Source organism: Geospiza fortis, unplaced genomic scaffold (genome assembly GCF_000277835.1).
Source record: "Geospiza fortis unplaced genomic scaffold, GeoFor_1.0 scaffold361, whole genome shotgun sequence".
Lineage (NCBI taxonomy): Eukaryota > Metazoa > Chordata > Aves > Passeriformes > Thraupidae > Geospiza > Geospiza fortis.
In genome coordinates this window covers 69,485-91,692 of record NW_005054356.1, presented here as the reverse complement: position 1 = coordinate 91,692, position 22,208 = coordinate 69,485, and the positions used below count along the sequence as shown (strand labels likewise).

At 52.6% G+C, this 22,208-nt stretch overlaps 2 protein-coding genes across 3 annotated transcripts in view; one reads left to right on the top strand and one right to left on the bottom strand.

The window, feature by feature from the left end:
• Window positions 1–333: 333 nt before the first annotated feature.
• Window positions 334–6,348, top strand: ADRM1 (adhesion regulating molecule 1). 2 transcript variants are annotated; one of them, XM_005423614.1, is made up of 9 exons: window positions 334–547; window positions 795–911; window positions 991–1,114; window positions 1,537–1,623; window positions 3,693–3,774; window positions 4,008–4,237; window positions 4,554–4,711; window positions 5,377–5,479; window positions 6,123–6,348. In XM_005423614.1, exons 1-9 carry the CDS (start codon window positions 338–340, stop codon window positions 6,227–6,229), a joined length of 1,218 nt encoding a protein of 405 aa, XP_005423671.1. In that variant the 5' UTR covers window positions 334–337; the 3' UTR covers window positions 6,230–6,348. The 2 variants fall into 2 exon arrangements, with proteins under 2 accessions (XP_005423671.1, XP_030914982.1); XM_031059122.1 differs by having other exon boundaries at window positions 337–547; window positions 4,008–4,129.
• Window positions 6,349–6,440: 92 nt separating this feature from the next.
• Window positions 6,441–22,208, bottom strand: part of LOC102040047 (laminin subunit alpha-5) — a gene marked incomplete at its 5' end in the record, with an annotated part of 21,298 nt that continues 5,530 nt past the window's right edge. Inside the window, 35 exons of the mRNA XM_031059078.1 lie at window positions 6,441–7,787; window positions 7,913–8,032; window positions 8,738–8,828; window positions 8,928–9,058; window positions 9,146–9,305; window positions 9,412–9,564; window positions 9,800–9,986; window positions 10,105–10,262; window positions 10,385–10,517; window positions 10,610–10,777; window positions 10,859–10,989; window positions 11,174–11,314; window positions 11,597–11,729; window positions 12,116–12,267; window positions 12,463–12,591; window positions 13,022–13,184; window positions 13,527–13,660; window positions 13,741–13,894; window positions 13,975–14,111; window positions 14,353–14,529; window positions 14,709–14,851; window positions 15,231–15,410; window positions 15,527–15,640; window positions 15,725–15,827; window positions 16,057–16,198; window positions 16,414–16,568; window positions 16,645–16,761; window positions 16,851–17,047; window positions 17,852–18,022; window positions 18,526–18,637; window positions 19,492–19,602; window positions 19,689–19,840; window positions 19,919–20,062; window positions 20,570–20,750; window positions 22,050–22,150. Of these exons, the coding sequence (XP_030914938.1) occupies window positions 7,633–7,787; window positions 7,913–8,032; window positions 8,738–8,828; window positions 8,928–9,058; window positions 9,146–9,305; window positions 9,412–9,564; window positions 9,800–9,986; window positions 10,105–10,262; window positions 10,385–10,517; window positions 10,610–10,777; window positions 10,859–10,989; window positions 11,174–11,314; window positions 11,597–11,729; window positions 12,116–12,267; window positions 12,463–12,591; window positions 13,022–13,184; window positions 13,527–13,660; window positions 13,741–13,894; window positions 13,975–14,111; window positions 14,353–14,529; window positions 14,709–14,851; window positions 15,231–15,410; window positions 15,527–15,640; window positions 15,725–15,827; window positions 16,057–16,198; window positions 16,414–16,568; window positions 16,645–16,761; window positions 16,851–17,047; window positions 17,852–18,022; window positions 18,526–18,637; window positions 19,492–19,602; window positions 19,689–19,840; window positions 19,919–20,062; window positions 20,570–20,750; window positions 22,050–22,150 (5,030 nt within the window). The remainder of the gene's footprint in view (window positions 7,788–7,912; window positions 8,033–8,737; window positions 8,829–8,927; window positions 9,059–9,145; window positions 9,306–9,411; window positions 9,565–9,799; window positions 9,987–10,104; window positions 10,263–10,384; window positions 10,518–10,609; window positions 10,778–10,858; window positions 10,990–11,173; window positions 11,315–11,596; window positions 11,730–12,115; window positions 12,268–12,462; window positions 12,592–13,021; window positions 13,185–13,526; window positions 13,661–13,740; window positions 13,895–13,974; window positions 14,112–14,352; window positions 14,530–14,708; window positions 14,852–15,230; window positions 15,411–15,526; window positions 15,641–15,724; window positions 15,828–16,056; window positions 16,199–16,413; window positions 16,569–16,644; window positions 16,762–16,850; window positions 17,048–17,851; window positions 18,023–18,525; window positions 18,638–19,491; window positions 19,603–19,688; window positions 19,841–19,918; window positions 20,063–20,569; window positions 20,751–22,049; window positions 22,151–22,208) is intronic.

Below are 22,208 nucleotides of genomic sequence, written 5' to 3'. Positions count from 1 at the left end.
GGGGCAGCCTGCGGGGCTCTGCGGCGTCTGGAGCCGCAGTCTGAAGGTACAGCAGCGCTTCCTGCTTCGAACCGTGGTTCGACCTGAAGAAGGAAGCGCCGGGGGACGGTGGCTTCATTTTCGAGTGTCTCAGCACACAGGCTGTCCTTTATTAGTGGAGGGCTGTAGAGCCTCCTGTCTTCATCCAGAGTTCTGCTTTTTGAATCACTCTGGAATTCTGCAGGCAGCAGAACAGATGGCTTTTGTGAAGCCGCCTGGTAAAGGTTGAAATTTGATACTGGGAAGAGAGGATATGGGAAGGTTTCTCATCACACCTGCTGCTCTCTCTCTTTCCAGGATGTCTTCAGGTGCATTATTTCCAAGCCTGGTGCCAGGCTCTCGTGGCTCCTCGAGCAAATACCTGGTGGAATTTCGGGCAGGGAAGATGTCCCTGAAAGGCAGCACTGTAACTCCAGACAAGAGAAAAGGCCTCGTTTACATCCAGCAAACCGATGATTCCCTCATTCACTTCTGCTGGAAGGACAGGACTTCAGGCAATGTGGAGGATGTGAGTATGGGCTGATGTTTCAGTGCTGAGGTGTTATGTCATGTTCTCATCTGCTGGCACTGCAGGAAGAGCTCCTCCAGGACAAATTAGGGTGAGAATGTCCCTGACAGACCTGCACTTCCACATGCTCTCTGCTCTGAGGAGCAGATGGAAGAAAGTTTGTGGAGAAGGGCATAGGGCTTTGGGAGGCAAAAAGAAATATTGATGCATTTTCTGAAACATTTCTTTCTCCTGACACACTTTCCAGGATTTGATTATTTTTCCTGATGACTGTGAGTTCAAGAGAGTCCCACAGTGCACCACAGGCCGTGTGTATGTATTGAAGTTCAAGGCAGGATCAAAACGACTCTTCTTCTGGATGCAGGTTTGTGGGAAGCCAAAGACAAAGGTCTTGGATCAAAATCCTCCCAGCATGACTCATACCAAGAGCAATTCTGTTGCAGGAGCCGAAGACAGACAAGGATGAGGAGCACTGCCGTAAGGTGAACGAGTATCTCAACAATCCCCCCATGCCAGGGGCATTGGGTGGGAATGCCAGCGGAGGCCACGAGCTCTCAGCACTGGGAGGTACAGTCCATTCTCTGTTCCTTCATGTCAGAGGCTTTTTTTCTTTTAAAATTTATGTCTAGACTAAGCCCCTAGTGTTCCCTAGGAAGAAATCCCTGATGGCTGTGGAGGGTGAGCTGGGGACAATGTTAATACCAGAAGCCTAAATGTCCTTTTAGCAGAATAAACTGTGCTGTTAAGTAGGTGTAGGCTGAAAGTTAAGACTGCCAGGAGAAATCTTTTTGTTCCAGTAGATTCTCTGGAGTCTTACCTCTTTATGAAACCAAGTTACATTTATCTTTTATGAAGATCATGAATCAGTAAACACTTGAAACTGTTTTTCCATACAGAATGTGATGCCAATTAATCTCCTGCTGTTTGAGCCGGAGTGCTGTGAAAAAACCATGTGAATATGTTGTGTTTCAGAATGTTTTTGTTTTTAGGTGAGGGTGGCTTGCAAAGCCTTCTTGGAAACATGAGCCATAACCAGCTCATGCAGCTGATCGGACCAACGGGCTTAGGAGGACTTGGTAAAATGCTTTAATATCTTTATGCCAAAATGGTATTTTCTCCTGCCAGGTTAAATCTTACCTGACAATGTTCTCAAGCAGTGCTATTGATCTCAATAGCGCTTCTTTCATGTGAGAAGGCAAGGCCCTGCCTCAGAGATGAGTTCAGGGACAGAAAAAGGGTACCAGATTCTAGACAGCCCTCATCTCAGGGCTTGATCTGCAAGGAACTGTGGTTCTGCTCCTTGCTGCACTGAATCTACTGCTTTTTTTCCCTTGTTTTTTTCTACTCCACTTTTTCTTCCTAAATATTCACTGGAGCAGGGGCTGAAAACCAGTGATTTGCTCCTGGTGAATGTGCTGGTTACCAAGCTGTGGAATTGCTTGTGTTGTCTCTGATTCAGTAAATATTTGCGTACAAAGTAGAAAGAGTTCAAGAGGAAGGTCAGAGTGGTCCCACCCCACATCCCTCCCCAGTCATGGGGACAAGGCTCAGGGCAGGGCTCTCTCTCCTGGGCAGCCCTGGGGAGAGCTGGAATCACTGGTTTCTGAAGAGGCTGTGGTCTGTTCTGAATGCCATCAATGCTCCAGGAGCATTTTCTGACAGGTCAGACCCTCGAGTGTAAATAGGCCAAGGAACACAGCAGTGACAAAGGTTCCGTGCTTCAGCTCAGAAGTCCATTTTTGTGGATCTGACTGGTGTCTTTTTAGCTTCAGATTCAAATCTCGTATTGTGGGATGTTCAGATGCAAATCTCATGGTAGTGTTGGAAAAATCTGGCCTTTTAGGATGTGTTTGGAAAAGATCTTCCTCTTGAAGCCTCCTGTAATCCTGAGACTGTCCTCCTTTTTTCCACACTTTTCCTCAGCAATTCTTCTTTCCTTGCCTTTACATTCAGCCATAAGCCAGATTGACATGTAACAGAAAGAGAACCATCTGCTTGCTGCTGCAAACAGTGGTTGTGGTGAATCCCTGGGGATCATTTCCCCTGGGAGTTGTCTTTGTCACAGCTGGTTTGCATCTCTTGGGGCTGTGCAGAGCTCCAAAGGAGCTCTCTTGCTCCTGGGTCACTTTTACTGTGAAATGGAGGAGAGCAGTGTGTGGTGAGCTCCACCTGCCATGCCTGTTGTTGGGGAAGCTCTGGGATAAGTGACAGGAGGTGTTGGTTCCATTGGATTGTTCCTGTACAAGGAGGGACTGGCAGGGCTCACTCTGACCTGCAGGGTCTGTAGCTGCAGTTGGCCACGGGTTTGCACTGAGTGCTGCTGTTCTGTCCTCTGATCCCAGGTGTTCCAAAGGTGGGTGAGAAGTGCATGTGCTTTGTGTGTATAATCAGGTGTGGTGGACGGAACTGCTGATGGGAAATGGAGTGTTTGGCTGGTGTGGCTCAAAGGAGTTGTGGGGGAGCAGTCAAGTCCCTGACAACTCCAGGGGGGCCAGCAGCCAGGCCTTTTCCCAGCTGAGGTTCTTGACCCTGCCATAAGTCCTTGGTAGTTGGGAAGTGTGATGGAGGAGGCTGATTCTGGTTTCTTTGGCATAAGGGTGTTGGTTTCCGGTTGGCTGCTCCCCTGAGAGTGCTTGGTGTGTGGAGCTGTCCTTCCTTTGCCTGTGAAGTGTTTTAAGAGCTTGGCTGATTCTGTTGCTGCATCTCTGCGTTAGGTTTGAAGCTGCAAACCCCTGGTCTGTGAGGAGAGAGTGGTGGCAGCTCAAAGATGCCTCTGGGATCTTCTGCTGAGGGCCTTGGTTTTAAAGTTCATAGAAAAGTTGAGTTTTTGGTGTAGCAGATAAGAGGAGAGGGCTGTGTTACAATGATGTACATATGGCACAAACCGGAGTAACTACATCCTTGTGTACACCTAGAAACTGAGTCATTTCTGAGATGTTTAGCTCTCTAATGGGGATGCCAGATCAGAAAAGAAGATTCTGTTAATTTGGAGAAGGGGATAGGAGGGTGGGTTGGGCTCTTTCACCCCCTCTATTTTAGCAAATAAAACCTTTCAGGTACAAGAGCAGCCTCTCCAGAGCAGAGAGGTGCAGAAAACCTGAAGAAATAAATGTCTAAACCTGTTCTTCTTTTATATTCATGGAAGGTGGGCTGGGTGCACTGACAGGACCTGGGCTGGCCAGTCTGCTCGGGAGTGGGGGACCTCCAACCAGCAGTTCATCATCAAGGTAGGAGGCCTTGTCTGCCCTGGGCTATTGCAATGGGAACTTGCCACTGCTGTGGGAGGAATCATGGCTTATTGAGTGGGGAATGTGGTGGGAATAATGTGATAAAAGTTGGCTGCTTATTACCTCTCTAAAATGAGGTAGGAGTTTTTCATACTTGTAAGGGTTAGGAAAGAAGCTTTTCAGAACAGAAGAGGTTTTTGCAGGGAATTAATGACCCTCATTATCTCGGCCAGCTCTCGCAGCCAGTCGGCTGCAGTGACTCCATCTTCCACGACTTCTTCCACCCGTGTAACGCCGGCCCCGTCCGTTCCTGCGGCTGCCTCGGTGACCAGCCCCAGCCCCGTTCCCAGCTCGGGTAATGGAACCAGCTCAGCCACAAGCCCAACCCAGCCCATTCAATTGAGTGACCTTCAGAACATTTTAGCTACTATGAATGTGCCATCTGGAGCAGGAGGACAGCAAGGTAACAGTGCTCTGACCAAGCAGCTGCTGGATCCAGGAGTCCTTTGGAGCTGTTTTACTGTCCTGTCCTGTTCCACATTGGTTTGAAAAGTCTTAATTTTTTTGTTCCTGTTTTTTGGTGGGTTTTTTTTTTTATTTCAGTGTTGGTTTTGACTGCTTCAGGAGACTTATTCTCACTCCAAAACTGAGAGGAAAAAAGATGGTGGCAGTGTAATAATAATTTTAATACGCAGACCCTGACTAGATCATTTGATTTACATGACAAAAACATGGGGTTTTGGGTGTAGTCTAATGGCCAACCCTTTGTTTTCTCCTAGTGGACCTGGCAGCTGTTCTGACTCCCGAGATCATGGCTCCCATCCTGGCCAACGCTGAAGTTCAGGAGCGATTGATGCCTTACCTTCCCTCAGGGGAATCCCTGCCGCAGACTGCAGAAGAGATCCAGAACACCCTGACGTCTCCTCAGTTCCAGCAGGTAGATGCTGGCTCTGGGCGGAAGTGCATTTCTTCCCCCTTCCCCATCATCCTGATTCACCTTGCTTTTCCAGGTTCCTGGCACTGTTCAGAGTGGGAAGTTGCTCAGTAGAAGTGGAAAGGAAGAGGGACATGGTTTAATGGAGCATTAGTTCTTCCTGCAGTCACTCAAGGGCAGATGGGAATGGTTTTTACTTTGTCTTTTGGAGTTGGGCTTTACCTTTCTCTTTATTATAAATGTGCTCTGGCACATGACAGGAGTAGTAGCAAATGCATTATTCCCTTTCACCAAATGGCTCCTTAATTTCAGACTGAAGGGAGGAGATGCTCATGGTTACTACACTACATCCCTTGAAACACCAGTCCTTAATTGCAGGACACAGTTTGTGATAAAAGTTGGTGTCCTACAGACCAATCTGAACTAGTAATTTACAGCAATTTACTGAAATTTGTCAGTTTGCAATATTTCAGGAGCTTAAATGACTGGTTTAGATTAAACTGTAGCAATTTCCGTGAAAAAGGAAGTGAAGGACATGTAATTGGTGATTATTTTATTGCATATCTGCTCCCAAGCCCTGCCATGACAGGACTGCTCTCCTCCTGGGGTTACTACTGCAGAAATCTGATGCAAACTTTTATTTTGGTGCTGTTGACTCCAATCCACAGGCTTTGAGCATGTTCAGTGCTGCCTTAGCTTCAGGACAGCTGGGCCCACTCATGAGCCAGTTTGGGCTACCTGCAGAGGCAGTAGATGCGGCAAATAAAGGCGGTGAGTGCTGGTGCTGGTGGGATTGTTGGGTGTGTTGTTGGGGGTGTTGGCACTGCACATGACCACTGAATGTGGGGTGTAAGGATCAGCTTTGCTCTAACTCTCCCTCTCTGAGAGTCGTGAGTCTGCAAGGTGACTCTTGCACTGATGTTTACAAAGAAAAGGTGGGTGGGACAGGTGTTCCAGCACACAGAGTGAGGTGTTATGTGCAGTGAGAGGAGTTGGGGTTCTGCAGAGATGTGCTGGCTTCGTTTTCTTGCTAGAGATGCAAAAGACTCTGGAGATGTCACAGTCACCTTGTTCAGGAATGCCTTTCTTGTGGGAGCCTTTAATGATTCACATGAAATCAGTGATCACAGTCAGGGCCAGCTCTGGCAGTGAGGCAATCCCTTTTCCCTAATGAGCTTTTAGCATCCCTTCCATTAATGTAAGAATTCTGGTCTCAGGATGCCCATGCACAATTAAAGTGCATTAAATGCTGTGTCAGAGAGATCTGGATGTGTGTTACCTATTGTTCAAAATTTTCCTCCCTGCTAATTCATATGGAAGCAACTGTTTGCTTTCTAAGTAATGAAGCTTTAACCTTGTGTGGACAATGAGCTCCAGCCCAGGGAATGCAGTAACTCGTGTGTTTAACTTCTAGATGTAGAAGCCTTTGCCAAAGCCATGCAGAACAGTGTCAAGTCAGACCAAAAGGAAGGAGACTCTAAGGACAAGAAAGATGAAGAGGAAGATATGAGTTTAGATTAAGTTATTTGCTCTTCCTTACAGATACTCCTAGATACTAACTTAAGCAACTGCAGTAGGATTACTAACTTCATATTATGCTTATATAAATCTAAAAATAAAGCAATTTTCTTTATCTGCCATACTGTTCCTTCCAATCTGTGCAGTATCCCTACAGTGCTGCTTATCCCTCTTCCAGCTCATCAGCCTGATGCTTACTCTTCCCCAGGTAAAGTGAAAGAGAGTAACATAAAACTTTATTTGACTCCAAAGTATGTACCAGTGATTTACAAAGACCATCTTTAATACTACAACTTCAAAAACAGGTCATAATTACATTTAAGATGGACATGTTAAAAACCCATTTTACAATATTTACCCCTCATAAAAAAAAACCCACAATATAATGATATAAGTTACAAGTCCATTTCAGAAGCAAGATTTTGTCCCCAAGTGGCCAGAGATATATATACACACACAAATATATATATGACGTGTAAGTGCACGAGTGAACTGGGTGTCTTGGGAGGAAAAAGCTGCTTCAAGTGGAGACTGCACTACACCAGGGCCGAGGGAGGCTGAGCAGGAGCCAGGGTGGGTGAGGACCAGGTGTGGAGGTAACCTTTCTATTTCTTCCCTTTAAAGCAGTGGTTTCTTGCTTCACACAACAGGACTTTTGTCAGTGTACTACCAGTGCTGAATGCAAGTGCAGAGCCAGTGGCAGTTGTGCCTTTCTGCTTTCCCTCAGCAGTTCTCCTAGCCTATTCTGTTCTTTTTTTGATTCTTATAAATTACTCTGATAAGAAGATGCGAATTCTGTGACCAGAATTTTGTCCAAGTTCCCCCTTGCAGAGCTCTTTGTGTAGCAGTAGCAGGTGAGCTGAGACTGCCCTTGGGGGGAGGTTAAATGTGCCCTTGCTTATAAAACCCCAAAACCGACGAAATTAATCCAGTTTGTCCTAATTGCATTTATTATAAACCAGAAACTGCCTGCAGCCTTTACCAGCAGACAGTCTGTGACATTTATTAACAGCCTCAAGTGTTCGGTGAACTAAATCTATGTGCCTTGTACGTGAGGGGTGAAGGGAACAGGATTCAGGACGAGCTGCAGGGCTGCTCTGTGCTCCAGCCCACGCTCCCAGCACGAGCTCCAGGGCAGCACGGGCCCTGCTACAGATCCCTGCACCCAGAAGGACTCACCTGTCACCACATCCCGCTCCAACTTTTTGGTTCTATTTGTGAAACACCCCCAAAGTGCCCCCTCCTCCCCTGCCCTCCTTCCCCTGGGATTTGTGGCCCCTCTGGTTTGGCCCAGACCTGTGCCTGCAGTCACTGGAGATAAGTGTGTCCGAGCACCGGCAGTGCTCTAGTGGTGACACCAGGGCTGCAGCAGCGTTCTGTCCCTCGGGCTGTCCCTGATGTGGCACTCAGAGCACAGGGCAGCCCTTCAGGCTGACAGAGCCCCAGGCAGTCCCAGCTCCAGGCAGGTCCACGTGCCTCTGGTTGATCTGCAGGTTCCTGACACAGCCGACGTAGTGAGGGAGGGGAGGTAACAGCAGCCCTGTGCTGGCCTTGTCTGTCTCTGCAGAAGAAACAAGGAAAAGCAGGTATTAGTCTGGCAAAGGCTTAACCTCTCCCTCACACCAGAAACAGTATCTCCATTGTCCTTGGAGTGTTTCATTCTGAAGCACATCTTTCCTGACTCACCTGGCAGCCCTCCCAGGGAGAAGGTTGCCCTTGTGCTGGGTGCAGGGGGCTGGCTGGGTCCCACTGTGTGGTTGCCCTCTGTGTCCACATCCACCTGGATAACGTTTTTCCATTTGGTAACTTCAGAAGAAAACAACAGTCAGTGCTGCTTCCTTACCCATGGAGCAAGCCCACCGCTGCTCCAGCCTAGACCAGTGCTCGAGCAAGTGCAAAAGTACCGAGGGTCAAAGGGCCTGGCCTAGCTCTCAGGAAATGCCCAGAGTCTGGACAATCTCCCCCAAAACCTCACTCAGTGCTGGCTGAACAAGATGAAGGTTTAAAATAGAGCTGTGCTGAGATGGGGTTACAGCTGTGCCCCCACCCCAAAAAGGGCTTGATGCAAAACAGCACCTGCTCAATGGCAGCTACACTAAAGGCTGAGTTTCCTGTACAGGTATGAATCCTGCAATCCCCGCTCCCAGCTATGGGCTTGGAGCCCTTTGGACACACTTGACACCAAAGCAAATTGGGCTTTCACTTCAAGCTGGACACAGTCCGGGATGGATCAAGTCCTGTGGCACATCCTTGGCCTCGCCAGCAGCTCCATGAAGTGGAAAAACAACCTGCCTCGCCTGACTACCAGAGCTGACAGTGCTAAGATCAGGCAGGAGTTCTTGTTAATTAGGAAATTGACCTCATGGCAGCTACAAACTCCCAAATTCAGTGCACGCAGCAGGGGGACAGTGTTTGAATTGCCAAGCCTGGGCTTGTTCTGAGCTCCCCCAGGAGATGTGGGCTGAGCAGGGCTGGAACAGAGCCACAGAAGCAGGGGAGCTGTCACCTCACCTGCAATGGTGTGCCACTGCCCGTCGCAGAGAGCTGGGCTCGTCACCGACGCTGAGAACTCATCAGCGCCAAGGCCTGCTCTCACAGTGACCTGGGGTGAGAGAAGCCCATCAGAGCTGGAGAGCTGAGAGGGACAGGCAGCAGACACCCACTCCCTCTGGAACCTGTGGGGAAGCCCCCCTCCCAGTACCTTGGTGTCCTCCATGTAGAGCAGGAGATGGTGGCTCCTCCTCGTGCCGATGTGGAAGATGAGGCCAGAGGCACTGCGGGGACGCACCTCCAGTGTCACCTCCAAGTCCTGCTCAGTCATCACTGCATCAGCTGGAACAGAAATGCCCTTGGTGAGGAGAGGACCAAGGGCACTCCCACGGAATGTGACCCTCCTAGTCCCAACCCACAGAGGGGTACCTAAGGTGATGAAGCCGCCATCCGTGCTGAAGAAGACGCCACTCTCCAGTGCACCCTCGTAGCATGGTGTCACCCCAAAAGTGCGTGAGGGGGGACCCAGGGGCCTCCCGTCCAGCTGGGGGTTCCTCAGGCAGCCATCAAAGCTGGAGGCTGATGCAGCCTGTGGAGAGAGGCCACTGAGCACAGAGGAGGCAAAAGCTGGGAGGCACCAGGTGATGCCATGGGACTGGGAAGAGGGTGATGCCATGGGGCTGCCAAGCCCTTACCGGTATGTGAGCCTTGGCTTTTCCAGCTGGAAGCCCCCCCACATACAAGGGGCTCTGGGCCACGAAGGGCCCTGTGGTGGCCACTGCAGCACCCTGGGCTCGCAGCCCATCAATGACCAGCTGGGCCCGGCTCTGGTCTCTGCTGAAGAAGACCTGCAAGGAACAAAGGTCAGTACCAAGACTGGGAGCTTCCTGGGTTGGGAGGAGCCCCAGGAAGCCCTCAGCTCAGAGGTTCACCCAGCCCCAGCTGTGATTTTGCTGTCCCCTTTGCTCCCCTGGAACTGCAGCGTCCCATGTGCAATCGAGAAGCAGCACCCAGAGCAGGGCTGCACGGAGCCAGGGGCACTGATGTGGTTCAGGGAGCTGCTGGGCCCCGTGCCCCGCTCACCGTGTGCCACCGGCGGTCACGGTACTTGTCCCTGCTGCGGATGCGCAGCCGGCGCCCGCCGAGCTCCACCAGGAAAACAAAGCGCCCGTTGGACACAAAGAGAGCCATGGAGGAGCCCCGCTCGCCCGCCACGTAGAACAGCAGCCCACTGGAGGAGTTCAGCTTCACCTCCAGGGAGAAATGGGACCTGCAGGGACAGGGAGTGATGGGAGCACCTGGCTTTCCTGCAACTGCACAGCACACGTGCTTCCAGACCATGATGCCAGGGCCAGGATTGCAGGGGGTGGGCACGGGGCCAGGCTCACCTCCACGCAAAGGAGGCTGGGATCTCATCAAACTCCCAGCGGCTGCTCGGGGTCCCCCCGAAGCGGGAGGAGCCCCTGGCTGTGCGGGGCTGGGGGTGCAGCTGGCACAGCCCGTCCTGGTCGTGGCGGCGGCCCTTGGGCGCTGGTTTGCCTGGCACCTACGCAATGTGCACCAGGGAATGGAGTGAGAGGAGCATCCCTGCCCTGCCAGCAGAGCTGAGCAGTGGCACCTGAGGAGGATGAGGAGGAGGATGTGGGGAGTTCTGGCAGCAGCTGGTACCTTGGGTTTCCGCCTGTCCTTCTTCGGAGTGACTCTGAGCTGCTGTGACTGCTCGCCCACGGGACAGCTCATGGTGACATTGATGCTCTCCACATTCTGCTGCAGGTCCACCACCATCTGCGGCTCTGACATCCTACTCACAGGGAGAAAAGATCCCTGTAACAGCAGCTGGGAGGTGGGAAGGGGCTGAGCCCCACTGTGTGGAAGGGGCACAGTGTCACTCACCTCTTCACAAAGACGTTCCCGATGCAGCCGCTGAGGTTGCTGAGCGCCCCTGGCTCCGGGGAGCCCCCGAGATGGAAGAGCCGACGCTGCTCCTGGCGCCGCTGCCGCCGGCTGCGCCTGGGGCCCGTCCTGCTGTCCTGCAGCTCGTCATCCACGTACAGCCTGACCCTGGGGGGGCAGCAGGGGCTCAGCAGGACCCTGAGCCTGTGGGCACTCTGGCCCCCACAGCACCCACAGCAGGACACGTACCCACGGGCATCGCTGTAGAAGGCCACGTAGTGCGCCCTGCCATCTGCATAGGCACTGTCAGTGGTGATTTCACTTCCCAGCACGTTCAAGGCCAGCTGGCCCCTCTGGAGGGACACCTGGCACGTCCCCTCCTGCAGAAAAAGCATCACCCAGCAGCTCAGCAGCTGAACCCCACTGCCCTCCAGGAGCTCAGGGTGCAGATCTCACTGCAGATTCACATCCTGGTCCCATCAAAATCCCCTTTTTCCCAAGGTGAAGCAGCACCCTCCCCATTAGGCCCACTGCTGGGATATCTGGGGGCCTGCAGGTGCCCACCTGGGTGGAGTGGTGGTAGAGCAGCCCCTCAGGCTGGCTGGTCTGGAAGCTGAAGCCGCTGTAGAAGTCCCTCAGCCCCGGCACATCCGTCAGAGCCAGGGTCAGGTAGCCGTGGCCATGGACACTGACTGAGCGAGCAACCTGTGAGAGAGAGCAGAGACAAGGTGGGAGCCTGGCCTGGCCTTGCTGGGGCGCTGGGATATGAGTGAGGAGCTCTGCTTCCTTGCTGGCTCTGGCTGTTGCTATGGCCAACCATGCGGAGCAAGCACCTCGCCATGACCCCTCCGCACTGAGGACGTGGGAGGTTTATGCTGTTTCTGTGTGAATGAGGGGAGATGGGGCCTGTCCTGGGGGTCCTGTGCTCCCTTTCCCTGCAGACCCTGCCCCAGCAGGCTGGCCAGGCTGCCAGGGCTGTGTGCTCACCAGGAGGTCCGAGGTGCACCCGTAGCTGACGCCCACGGTGCTCATGCGCTTCAGGTCCACGTACTTGCCAAGAGCCTTCAAGCCCTTCATGCAGCCCCGGATGGGCCCGCCCGTGGGGAAGAGAGATTTCAAACTGCAGGAGAAGCAGACAGCGTTAACAAGGACAGCCCCAGGCAGGACACAGACCTGGGCAGGATCTGGCCCTGCAGCTCTTTCAGGCAAAGTGCCTGGGAATGAATTGTGATGGTCATGGGTATCTCCAGTGTCAAGGCTGCTCCAAAGCACTCAGCACGGCAAAGGAGGACTTGGTGACACCCACCAGCACCTCATCCCTCACCAGAGATGGAAAAGTTACCATCCTTAAGAGCTCAGGATGATGGACAGGGAGAGGAAATCTTTCCCCCCCAGTTTCAGCAGGGTTCCAACAGCCCGGGATGTGGCTGAGGAAGGGCCAGGGCCACCACCAAGGACTCAGGGGGAACATGCTGACTGTCCCACCCCACTGCAGGCTGGACCCACCTGGGGGGCAGCACAGCTGGGGGCACACCGCCCAGGTAGTATGAGACAGCGTTCTCCAGGGAGTTCTCCTGCTCCACCACAAAGATGGTGAGGCGCTCCACCCGCACCAGGATGCGCTTCTTGTTATTCATTTTGAGGAGGAAAATTTGGATCTGGAGACAGAACAGAGAAATGATCTGTCAGTCTGGGGCAGTTAGGCCCATCACAGAGGGCAAGAAAAAGTGTCAAGTTGACAGCTCAAGTGAAAAAACATCTTGCAGCTTTTCCCCCTTCAAAAATAAAGGTCCATGTGCCTCCCCACCCTGGATGAGGAGCCCTCCCTCCAAGAGAGCCCCGTTACCTCTTACCGCTTTGTTTGTGGCGCTGCTGATGGTGAGGGACGAGGAGTTGCTCGGTTTTGCCATCTCCAGGCCAGAGCTGAAATCATAGTAAAGAGCCAGCTTCCCATCCCGGATGGCCAGACACAGGAATTGACCCTGGGGGAGGCAGGATGGACACTCAGTAGGTGCCCAGGATGCAGCTGTGGCACTGAGCCCACCCGCCCTTTGGCACTGGTGGGAGCAGGCCCCACTTCCAGCACCCTGGTCACAGCTATCTGGGATTTATTTTCAATCAGCAGCCCTGTGCTGGGGCACAGGGGTAACACTGCAAGCTGGAAATGCTCCTTGCAGCACTGCCTGCCCCTGTGAACCTTGGCCCAAGCTCTGGGGAGCCCCTCCAGCACCAGCCAAGTGACTGCTGTGAGGTTTGGGTCCACTCCTCTCATGGCTTTTAACAACAGTGCTGAAATCCTGCTCCAAGCAGCCCTGAGATCTCCAAAGCCCTCCTCTCCCAAGTGTCCTGAACTGGGAACACCTATGACTGTCCACTGAGGGATGAAGGCTCCCCAGGGCAGCAAGCACCTGCCTGGTTCTCCAGGAAGAAGATGATGCCGTTGTAGGAGACCACCCTGATCTCCTGCTCGAAGCGCTTGGTGGTGCCGAACTGGCTCTCGAACCGGATCTCGGCGTAGCCGCTGCCGTCGAAGTAGGAGCCGTCCGTGAGCCAGGGGTCTCCCGTGGACTTGGACCTGGCACACACAGCAAGAGGCATCACTCCAAGGCATGGAGTGAACAGAGCAGGGCTGAGCTCTAAGTGCCTGGGGCAGGGTTTCTCAGCAGCCCTGAGAATCCTTTCTTCCTGAGCTAGGATGGTGGGGTAACTCTAAGAAGGGGTTTAGTCTTCAATCTTCGGCTTACAAGACCAATGTTTTTAAAAACTATTAGAGTTAATTAGAGTTTGAGTAGTTGATTCTCTAGGGCAGCCGCAAGGGGGAATAAAACTAGGATGATTGTGAAGTAGGTGAATGAGGCTAGCTGGCCAATGATGATGAATGGTGTCCTACTGGTTGGCTGCCTACTGTGGTGCCCACCTGGCGCAGGGTTTCTCGGCGGCCGTGTCCAGCTCGAAGGTGTGCTGGAAGTTGTACAGGCTCACCACCTCCTCGTTCAGCGTGTCCAGCTCCAGGCACCCGCGGTAGTTGGGATAGCGCAAGGCAGGAGGAGGCTGGGGTTAAACACAACACTTACACAGGGTTTCCCTCCTGTGAGAGCCTCCTGAAGCCCCCTCCCTGCTGCCTGCCTCACCGTGAAGCTGGAGGGGTAGCCCCCCACGAAGAAGACCACGCTGCGTGGGTCCAGGTTGAGCAGCCCCTGCTCTCCCTTGGCCACGCTGTCTCCCTTGATCTCGTGCACCCTCTGCCTCTCCACGATCACCGACATGTGCCCGTACTGCAGGATCCTGCAGCAGGGAGGGATGGTCAAGACCAGGGGAGACCCCCAAAGGAGCAAACCCTGCCCTCCCCTGAGGAAAGGCCCTACCTGTTGATGCTGATGGTGACAAACTGCTCTCCAATATCCTCATCCACACTCAGGGAGGTTGGTTCCTCGTCTCCCAGCTTGTAAATCCAATGCACTCTGCGGTCCTTGAGTACAATGCCCAGGTAGTCTCCAGTGGCCTGAACTCAGGGAGAGACAGGGCCACATGTTGGGATTTGGGACAGGCAAGAGCTCTCCCTGATGCTCCCAGGGCTGCACTGGACAAACAGCCCCTATTCCACTCCCCACCCAGGCTGATGGCTGCATCCAGGGGCTTTGTGTCCCCCACAAAGATATTCAGGCACCAGATGAGGGGCTGATGTCCAGGCATGGGCATCACTGATGCAACAGGGGCTCCATCACCCTCTGGCCCCATCTCACCTCTTGGCTGCCCAGGTACAACACGAACCGCCCCTCCTCTGCCTCGTCCTGCTGGCCCCTGGGCTCGGGGTTTTGGATGTAGAATTTGAGGGATGTGTAGGCTGCTAAATCCTGCAGATTGCTGGGCATCCGGACCTGCACCCCTGAGCTGCCATTGAACTTCATGGGCACTTTCACCTGCAGGGAGAGAAATCCAGCCCCGTGGCACTGAACCCACTGCCACTGCCTGGTCACTGCCAGTTCTACCAAACCCCACAAGAAAGGGACCTTGCCTGGTGGCCCCAAACACCCTCCCCTTTGCATGCCACCCTCAGGTAAGCCTTCCCAGCCCAGGCCTCAGCCTGCCCTGAGCTCACCTTGCTGGCAGCGTTCCTCGCCTGTGTGATGAGCTGCCGGATCCTCACGATGTTCTCTGACACGGTGGCATTTTTGTTCCTCCTGTTCTCCAGGCTGCTCAGCTTCTCCAGCAGCAGGGGAATGGTGCTCTCCAGGCTGGACACTGGGGTTGGAAGAGGAGCCAGGAGTTTTGGAGGTTAGCAAGGAAGGGAAATGCAAAGTTCAGGCAGTTTGAGAAATGCAAGTCAAAGCAGTGGTAGCTGGGAGCAGTCACAGAGAGATCCCCCAAAATCCATCAGCCTTGAGGGGGTCTGAGAATGCCCCAGTGCATGCAACCTCCTACAGTAAAGCTACAGGGGATACAGACATTGCAAGAGAGGAAAAAAGAAGGGCCAGGACTTAAAGCATCCAGGACTGGCTACCTCCCTCTGCCGTTGACCTGGAGCTGCAAAGCACAGCTTTCAAAAATACTCTGGGGGCATCTGTGCATGCAGTGGCTCATATCAGACTCACCCTGGTAGCACACCAGGCTCAGCACTCACCAGATTTCCTGGCATCCTGGACTGCCTGGTTCAGGTCTTCATTTCGGAGGCCTCCATACTGGTCTTTCCACTCATCCAGGTTCTTCTTCATGGTGCTCAGGGCATCCTCCACTCTAGCAGCTGTTTCATTGGCCTCAGCAGCAGCTGCTTTGGCATTCTGGATTGTGTCCTTTGTGTCCTCTGCAAAGAAAGAAATATCTCTGAGGTGTCCAGGAGCAGGGAGGAAGCACCTCGGATCACAGTCAGTGCACGAAGAAGGGAGCAGAGAGAATCAGCCCAGCCACCCCAGAACAAACCTTGCTCCCTGCCCAGCATGTCCTGCACAGACTGCAGCTGGGTCAGGAGCTGCTCCTTCCTCGCACGGAGATCAGCCAGCTTGTCCTTTGCTGTCTGCAGAGTGCCTTTAATAGCTGCAATTAAAGAAATGCACATGCTGTTTGCTGGAGCTCAGTCCAGCCCAAAGGACAGCAGATCCTGCCAGGAGCCTCTCTCACCCCCATTGAGTTTGCTCTGCTGTCTCCTTGCACCCTCCTCCAGGCTGCTGCTGTTCCTCTTCAGTGTTCTGGAGGTGGCCCCAAGGTTTTCTGATATGACATTCTGTGAAACAAACACGGGACTCTGAGGAGGAATTCAAGGCTCTGGCTCTGACTGCACACAGAAATGCTCGTTCAGACAGCTGCAGTGGGGTGTGACAGGGAGACCCAAACACTGAGTGTGGGCCCAGCTGTGGCAGACTCTGCTCTCAGGCACAGAGCACAGCACCCTCGTGTCAGAGAGCAGGGAGTTTGGGTTTTGCCCATCTCACAGGGCTCCCCACAGCACGTACCATCAGGGCCTCGCTGGCTGCCTTGTCAGCATCGTGGGCTGCCTGCTCTGCTTTCCTCACAGCTTCAATGATGCTGGCGTAGGCATTGGAGGCATTGACTGCCCTCTGGATAAAGCCATCCTGGTTTGTGTCCTGGATAATGCTGTGTTGGAAGATGAAGCCATCAAGTCCATGGAGAACAGGCTCTTGCCCATGCCCTCACAGACAAAGCCCTCAGTGCTCCTCAGCACAGTGTGCTCCAGTATAAAACTGTGGAGGTGACACCCCGCTGTTCCCTGCCATGGTGGGGCTGCAGTTCCCCATCCCCAGCTCTGGCAGCAGACAGCCTGGCCAGTGAGGCTCGGGACAGTGCCTCACCCAGACAGGTTCCGTGCGAGCTCATCCAGGAGCCGGGCGTGCTCCTCTGCCTGCTCCACCATGGGGATCTTGCTGCTGGCCGGGGAGAACTTCTTCACCCGCTCGGTCAGGGGCAGCTTGGCCCCATCCAGCAGCGCTGCCAGCTTCTCGTATGCCTGCAAGGACACCTGTCACTGCTGAGGGCTGCCTCACCTCTCCCTCTGCCCATGCCAGAGTGCCTCTGCCACTCACCTCCTTGGCACGCTCCATCATCTGCAGGAAGTCAGAGACCTGGGCAAGGGCGTCCTTGGCCATCTGCAGGGTCTCCTGCACCAGTGCATGCTGCTTTTGGAGCTCCTGGCTCTTTTGCTGGACACAAAGACCCGGGGTTAGGGAGCAGCAGGGCTGGGACAGCCCTCCCTCACTCCATAATCCAGGACACCATGGTGAAGGCCTACCTGAGTCTCCTCCAGGTTGTTTCGGTTCAGGCTGTTGAGCTCCTCTGTCTGCCTGGTTTTGTTCACCGCCTCGTTGAGGGCATCTCTCAGATCCATGAGCTGGGAGCTGTGCTGGGCCAGCCTCTCCTGGATGCTGCTCAGCAGGTCCTGGTTGGACTGCCAGCGGGCGTGCAGCTCGCTCCTCACCCGATGCAGCACTGCATAGAGGGGGAGGAACTCTTGCTAATTCCTCTTCCTCTGTTAAACCCTCTTTCCGTGCCTGGTGCCCCAAAGCCTGGCTCTGGCCTTGGCACATATCAAGGCCAGAAGTGACCATGTTCCACCCCTTTTCAGCCTAGATGGCACAGGATCTTGTCCATGACTGTCTACAAACCCTCAGAGAGATGGGATCTCTTTCAAAGACACACAGCCATATCTGAAAAGATCCAGATGATGGACCTGAGGCCTTGATTACTTCTACTGTAAAAAATTACTTATTTCCAACAAAAGTCAGTTTATAATTCCAGCTTCCAGGTATTGACTTATGTTTTGCCAAAGCCTGTTAATCAGAAGTGTTCTCTTCTTGCAGTGCCAGCATCCCTGGCTGGGCTCACTGCTCTCATTCCTGCAAGGATGCCCTCAGGACAGCAGAGCTACTGTGGGAGCTGGCTGCTGGTTGTTACTCTATGGGGACAGCAAATAGGAAGAAACATGGTGTGACTTATTCCTGTCCATGTGTGATGGGAATAAATCACATAATAATGGTGATTCCTGGTTCTAAGTGTCATTTTTGTTGATCAAACAGAATTACCTACTTAGTTCTGCTCTGAAATTTGCCTTAAAGGAAAGGGAAGCACAAATTATCCTGTTGGAGTGTCAGAGGGGACTTTGTGACTCCTACAAAAATGGCTGGGGGTGCCTGGTTCTTAACAGCACTCTCTGAACACGACCATGATGTGCAGTGGGCTCCAAGCCAGACCCAGCAGGACCTGGGCAGCCCTGTGCCACCAAGCTGGACTCACACTTCTTAGCCTCCTCGTGCTCACGCCTTGCCAGCTCCTCCTGGGCTCCCAGGCTCCTCTCCTTCATCTCCCTCAGCATCCTTTCCACCTCGGCCAGCTTCTGCCGGAACTCCTCTCCGGACGTGGTGCTGGCGTTCTCTGCCCCAAACCTGGCCATCTGCCGCACCAGCTCTGCAGGGAAACCCACACCCTGTCAGAATGAGCAAACCAGGGCCTTCACAGCTCCCTGAGGCTCTTCTCACAAACCACTGACAGCTTTCAGGACAACAAATTGCTTGAGATCACCCAGAGGCACTGCCCCGTATTTCAGCCTCCTTGGCCACTAGCAGTAACACATGTTACATCCTGAGCATCTTTCTGTGGCTTTACCTCTTGTCCAAGATCCAGGCACTCTGCTTGGCTCAATCTCTCCTGAAGCTGCAGTGCAGATTGCCCCTGTTTCATGCATTTTAGTAACCTTTGTGGAAGTTTAATATGTTTTTTCACCAGACTTGTGTTTAGCCAAGCAGCTGAGACTCACAATAAGGCTGGTCAGAGTAAAAGCTGGGATTCTGCAGGGATCTTCCTTTGGTTTTTTTGTTTTCTTTGTTCTCTCCATGGCTTTCTCTGAGCACTGCAGTACTTGGCATATCACATGGGGAAAAACCCCAAAGTGAAGACCCTTCTTGACATACCTGCAATGCCCCTCTGGATGCTCTGGATGTGCAGCAGGAGCTGTTCCCCCCTCTGGTACATGTCCCTCGTGTGCTGCTCAACACGAACAGCTTCTCTGTGAGTCATGGTCATCTACCACAAAAACAATGGCTTAGTTCAAGTAACAGATGGTATTTTATGTCATTTGTCAGAGGGACTGTTGCTCCCAAAAGGCACAGAAGGCCTGGAATGTGTTGCCTGTGAGGTCCTTGAAGGAGCCTGTCCCACAATGTACTGAAGGATGATCTTATTTAGCACCTTCAGAGAAGCACAAGCATTAAATACTGCTCCAATGCAACAGGCTCTGGATGCTGGAACAATCCCAACACCACAGAGTTCAGCACTGCTCTGTGCTCTTAACACAGGGAAAGCCCCAAAGCTGGAGCCAGGCACACCTGGGTCCTGCTCAAGAGACAGGGGGCTGCAGTCTGGCTGTCTGGCACACACAGGGCAGTTTGTCTTTGCAGCTGTCTGGGGAGATATGTCCTCAAGCAGAGATTCTTCCCTGTCCCTCACATTAGGAGCAGGCAGTTTCTAAATCAAATTAACTGAAATCAAATCTTGTTCAGTTTATCCATTCTCTGAAGATGCAACTGCTAGGTTTTAGACTGGATATAGACTGCATCCTTGATGGACCCAGATGTTTCCTTATTTGTATGTCCCTTCTATAAATGGTATTTCATTGAATTTATTTTTACTGCTTAAAGTTGGAGCCGCCTCAAGAGCAAGCAGTAAATCAAGAAAAACTATCAGTATCATGAGATGTTTCACAGCTCTCCATGGAAGGAAAGCAGGTAATCCAGCTTGACCACTTAACACTGCAATTTAGTTCTGGTCAAGCAGGAGACCCAGCCTGCCTGAACTAGGCTCCTGACAGCCTTCAAAGCCCTCATTTTAGTAAAAGGGAGACTTGAGCTCTGGCAAAGAAAAATGGAGAAATACCCTACTTTGTGCTGCAGAGCGTTCAGGTCCTGTGTGAGATCCATGTTCTCATCCTCCAGTTCATCAGCCCTTTGCCTGACCCTGCTCATGGCTCTGTGGTACTCACGGAGCTGGTTCTAGGAACAAAAAAAAAAAGAAAGGCTAAATCAGGCCAACAGGCTAGGAAACACGGGCAGAAGGTGATGTGAAGCCTTCCACATACAGCAATGGCCAGAATGGTGCTGTTGAGGCCGTGGAGGCGAGCCCAGGCGATGGAGCTGGCGTTGAGGGTGACCAGCTGGCCGCGGATGGACGGGAAGGACATCTCGATGCTCTGCAGGTCCTCCAGCAGGAGCAGGACACAGCTGTCACACACTGCAGGGACACAGCAGTCAGCACAGGCCCTCTCCCGGGCTCCCCTCCCCTCCTTCCCCAGGACAGTGGCACACAGACCTTCACACTTGATGCTGTCGGGGCCGTTGGCCACCAGGACCTCGTGCTGGCGCAGGCAGACGTCGCACTGCTTCCCCGTGAGCCCGCTGGGGCACGTGCACTCCCCGGTGCGGGGGTCACAGGAGCCCCCTCTGCACTCACACTCTGCAGGGACGAGAAACAGAGAATCATTTGGGGCTTTTAGCACTCTGGGGGTTCCCTGTGCAAAGCAGTGTCCCTCAGACAGCTGCCAGCTGTTTTCTCCTTCCAACAACTGGAGCAGCAGCACAGCTCTGTCCCAGTGCCCCTGGCTGGGACCCCACACTAGTAATAGGAGCTTCTTTGAGCTAGGTATTATAAGCTTTTGGAGGTCTATTTTTCACTTAAGATAGCTCAGCTACCTTTGGAGGCATAAAATTAGCAAAATAGCTTTTGTTGCAGTGTTGGAAACAAAAAGGCTTAATAAAAGGCAAAATAACAAACTCCTTACAGAGAAAAACCGATTTAGGTGCAAGAAGTTCTTGCTCCTAATAAAACAAACACCTCACAAAAGCAACTAGTTTCTTTGTTCTCTTCTTTTTCTAACAAAGAAAGTCTTTCCTTTTTAAAGAAACAAAACACAGTTTTGTCAGTCTGTTAACAAAAACTGCATTCCTACACACACACACTCACTTGTGCAGCCGCCCTGGCCGAAGCCCCAGTAGCCCGGGGCGCACTGGTGGCATTGGGAGCCGCTGACCCCGGGCAGGCAGCTGCACTGCCCACTCTGCAGGTGGCAGCTGCTCCCCATGGCCCCGACGTCGCAGTCACACCTCCGGCAGCCCGAGCAGCCCTCAAAGCCGTAGTACCCCTCCTAGGGAAAAGCAGGACACGGATGCCCTTGGGTTTGTTTTTTTTTTTCATCTAAAGGACAACGGGGAGAAAATAAAGGTCCTCCTCATATTCTAGGTGTAAGCCAATGGCTTTACTCAATGTTGCATCAGGAATTGTCTGATATATATATATATATGTTTTTAATTATCTTATTTAGGGGAGGGTGAGAATTTTTTGTTTGTTTTTAATTTATTTTGGTTTAGTTTATTTCTATATTTATTTAAGAAATCTAAAGGCAAGCTCATTCTTAATTTCTGGTTGATCTACAGGAAAACATCAGGAAATAAACATAAGACTAAGGTTAAGTTTTATACCGTGTGGACTTAGTTGATTTGTTATTGGAATAGAAAGACTACTGATGCCATGGGATTTAGAGGGAACTCCTCCTCTCTCCTTGACTTGTATGAACAAGGTCAGGTCATATGAACCTCTTAAACTTGACAGGTCAGCAAGTGTGCTTCTCTCCAGGTTGAGTGATGGGGGACTCCCCTTTCCTTTCCAGGTGTGTTTTGAGCACCACAAAATTCAAAGCAGCATGGTATTTTTTTTTTGCCACCGCTCCCTTTCCTGATGCCCCCAGGCCCTTTGGGAGATGTATAAAAGGTCCAGAGGTTCCACAGAGCTCTATCCACCTTCCACCGCTTCACTCGCCTTATCAGCTTGGTAAGTGCAAGCCTTCCCTCCTCTTTCCTTCTTCATCCCTGGGTTTCTCAGGGAATCTTTCGGGATTTCTGGAGGAACCTTTGGCTGTGGGCTCCTCTTGCTCTCCTAGAGCAGAGCTGGGATAGTTGGGGTTCTATCAGGGGACCAAGGGCTTTGGAAGCTTAAGGACTTTGCTCCTTCAGATGTCAAATTCTTAATTCCCATGGGCAAGGAAGACTCGGGGATGGTGAGGGCAGCAGGGGATGTGAGCAGGAACTTGGATGGAATGGGGCTCGGATCAGAATGCTTAAGATGATCCAGAGTGAGTTCTGGCACACGGGCCAGAGCAGCAGCAGGGCTTTGGGTTCAGTCGACACACCACAGCACTGCCCTGTGTGCCCTTTGCCCAAGCTGGATGCACTCAGGAAAATGGGGTTTACTGCAGCTTCACAAATGATGCCACTTTACTGGAATGCTGCCTGCACTGCTTGCTGCCAGATCTTTAATAGGCTTTTGCCATGTACTCATGCAAATTCAGCCTTCACCAGCTGGCACCAGCCCTGCTGGGCTCACAGGCCTGGGGGAGGACACAGCAGGGCTGCACCCATCCCCATGGCAGGGCCCAGGTGAGCCTCACCTCGCAGCGGTCACAGTGCTGGCCGGTCACTCCAGGCTTGCAGAAGCACTGGCCAGTTTGTGGATGGCAGGAGTCAGTCCCACAAGGCGAACAGTTGCACTCTGCCAGGGAAAAATATATCCAGTATTACACTGAAGAGCCTGTCAGCCACTCAAACAC

What these genes read in the sequence shown, in the direction of transcription:
- ADRM1 (XM_005423614.1), top strand. Translation starts at nt 338, where the DNA reads ATGTCTTCAGGTGCATTATTTCCAAGCCTGGTGCCAGGCTCTCGTGGC. An exon ending in TGGAGCAGGAGGACAGCAAG is followed by an intron (nt 4,238 to 4,553) that starts GTAACAGTGCTC and finishes GTTTTCTCCTAG; the next exon opens with TGGACCTGGCAGCTGTTCTG. An exon ending in AGATGCGGCAAATAAAGGCG is followed by an intron (nt 5,480 to 6,122) that starts GTGAGTGCTGGT and finishes TTTAACTTCTAG; the next exon opens with ATGTAGAAGCCTTTGCCAAA.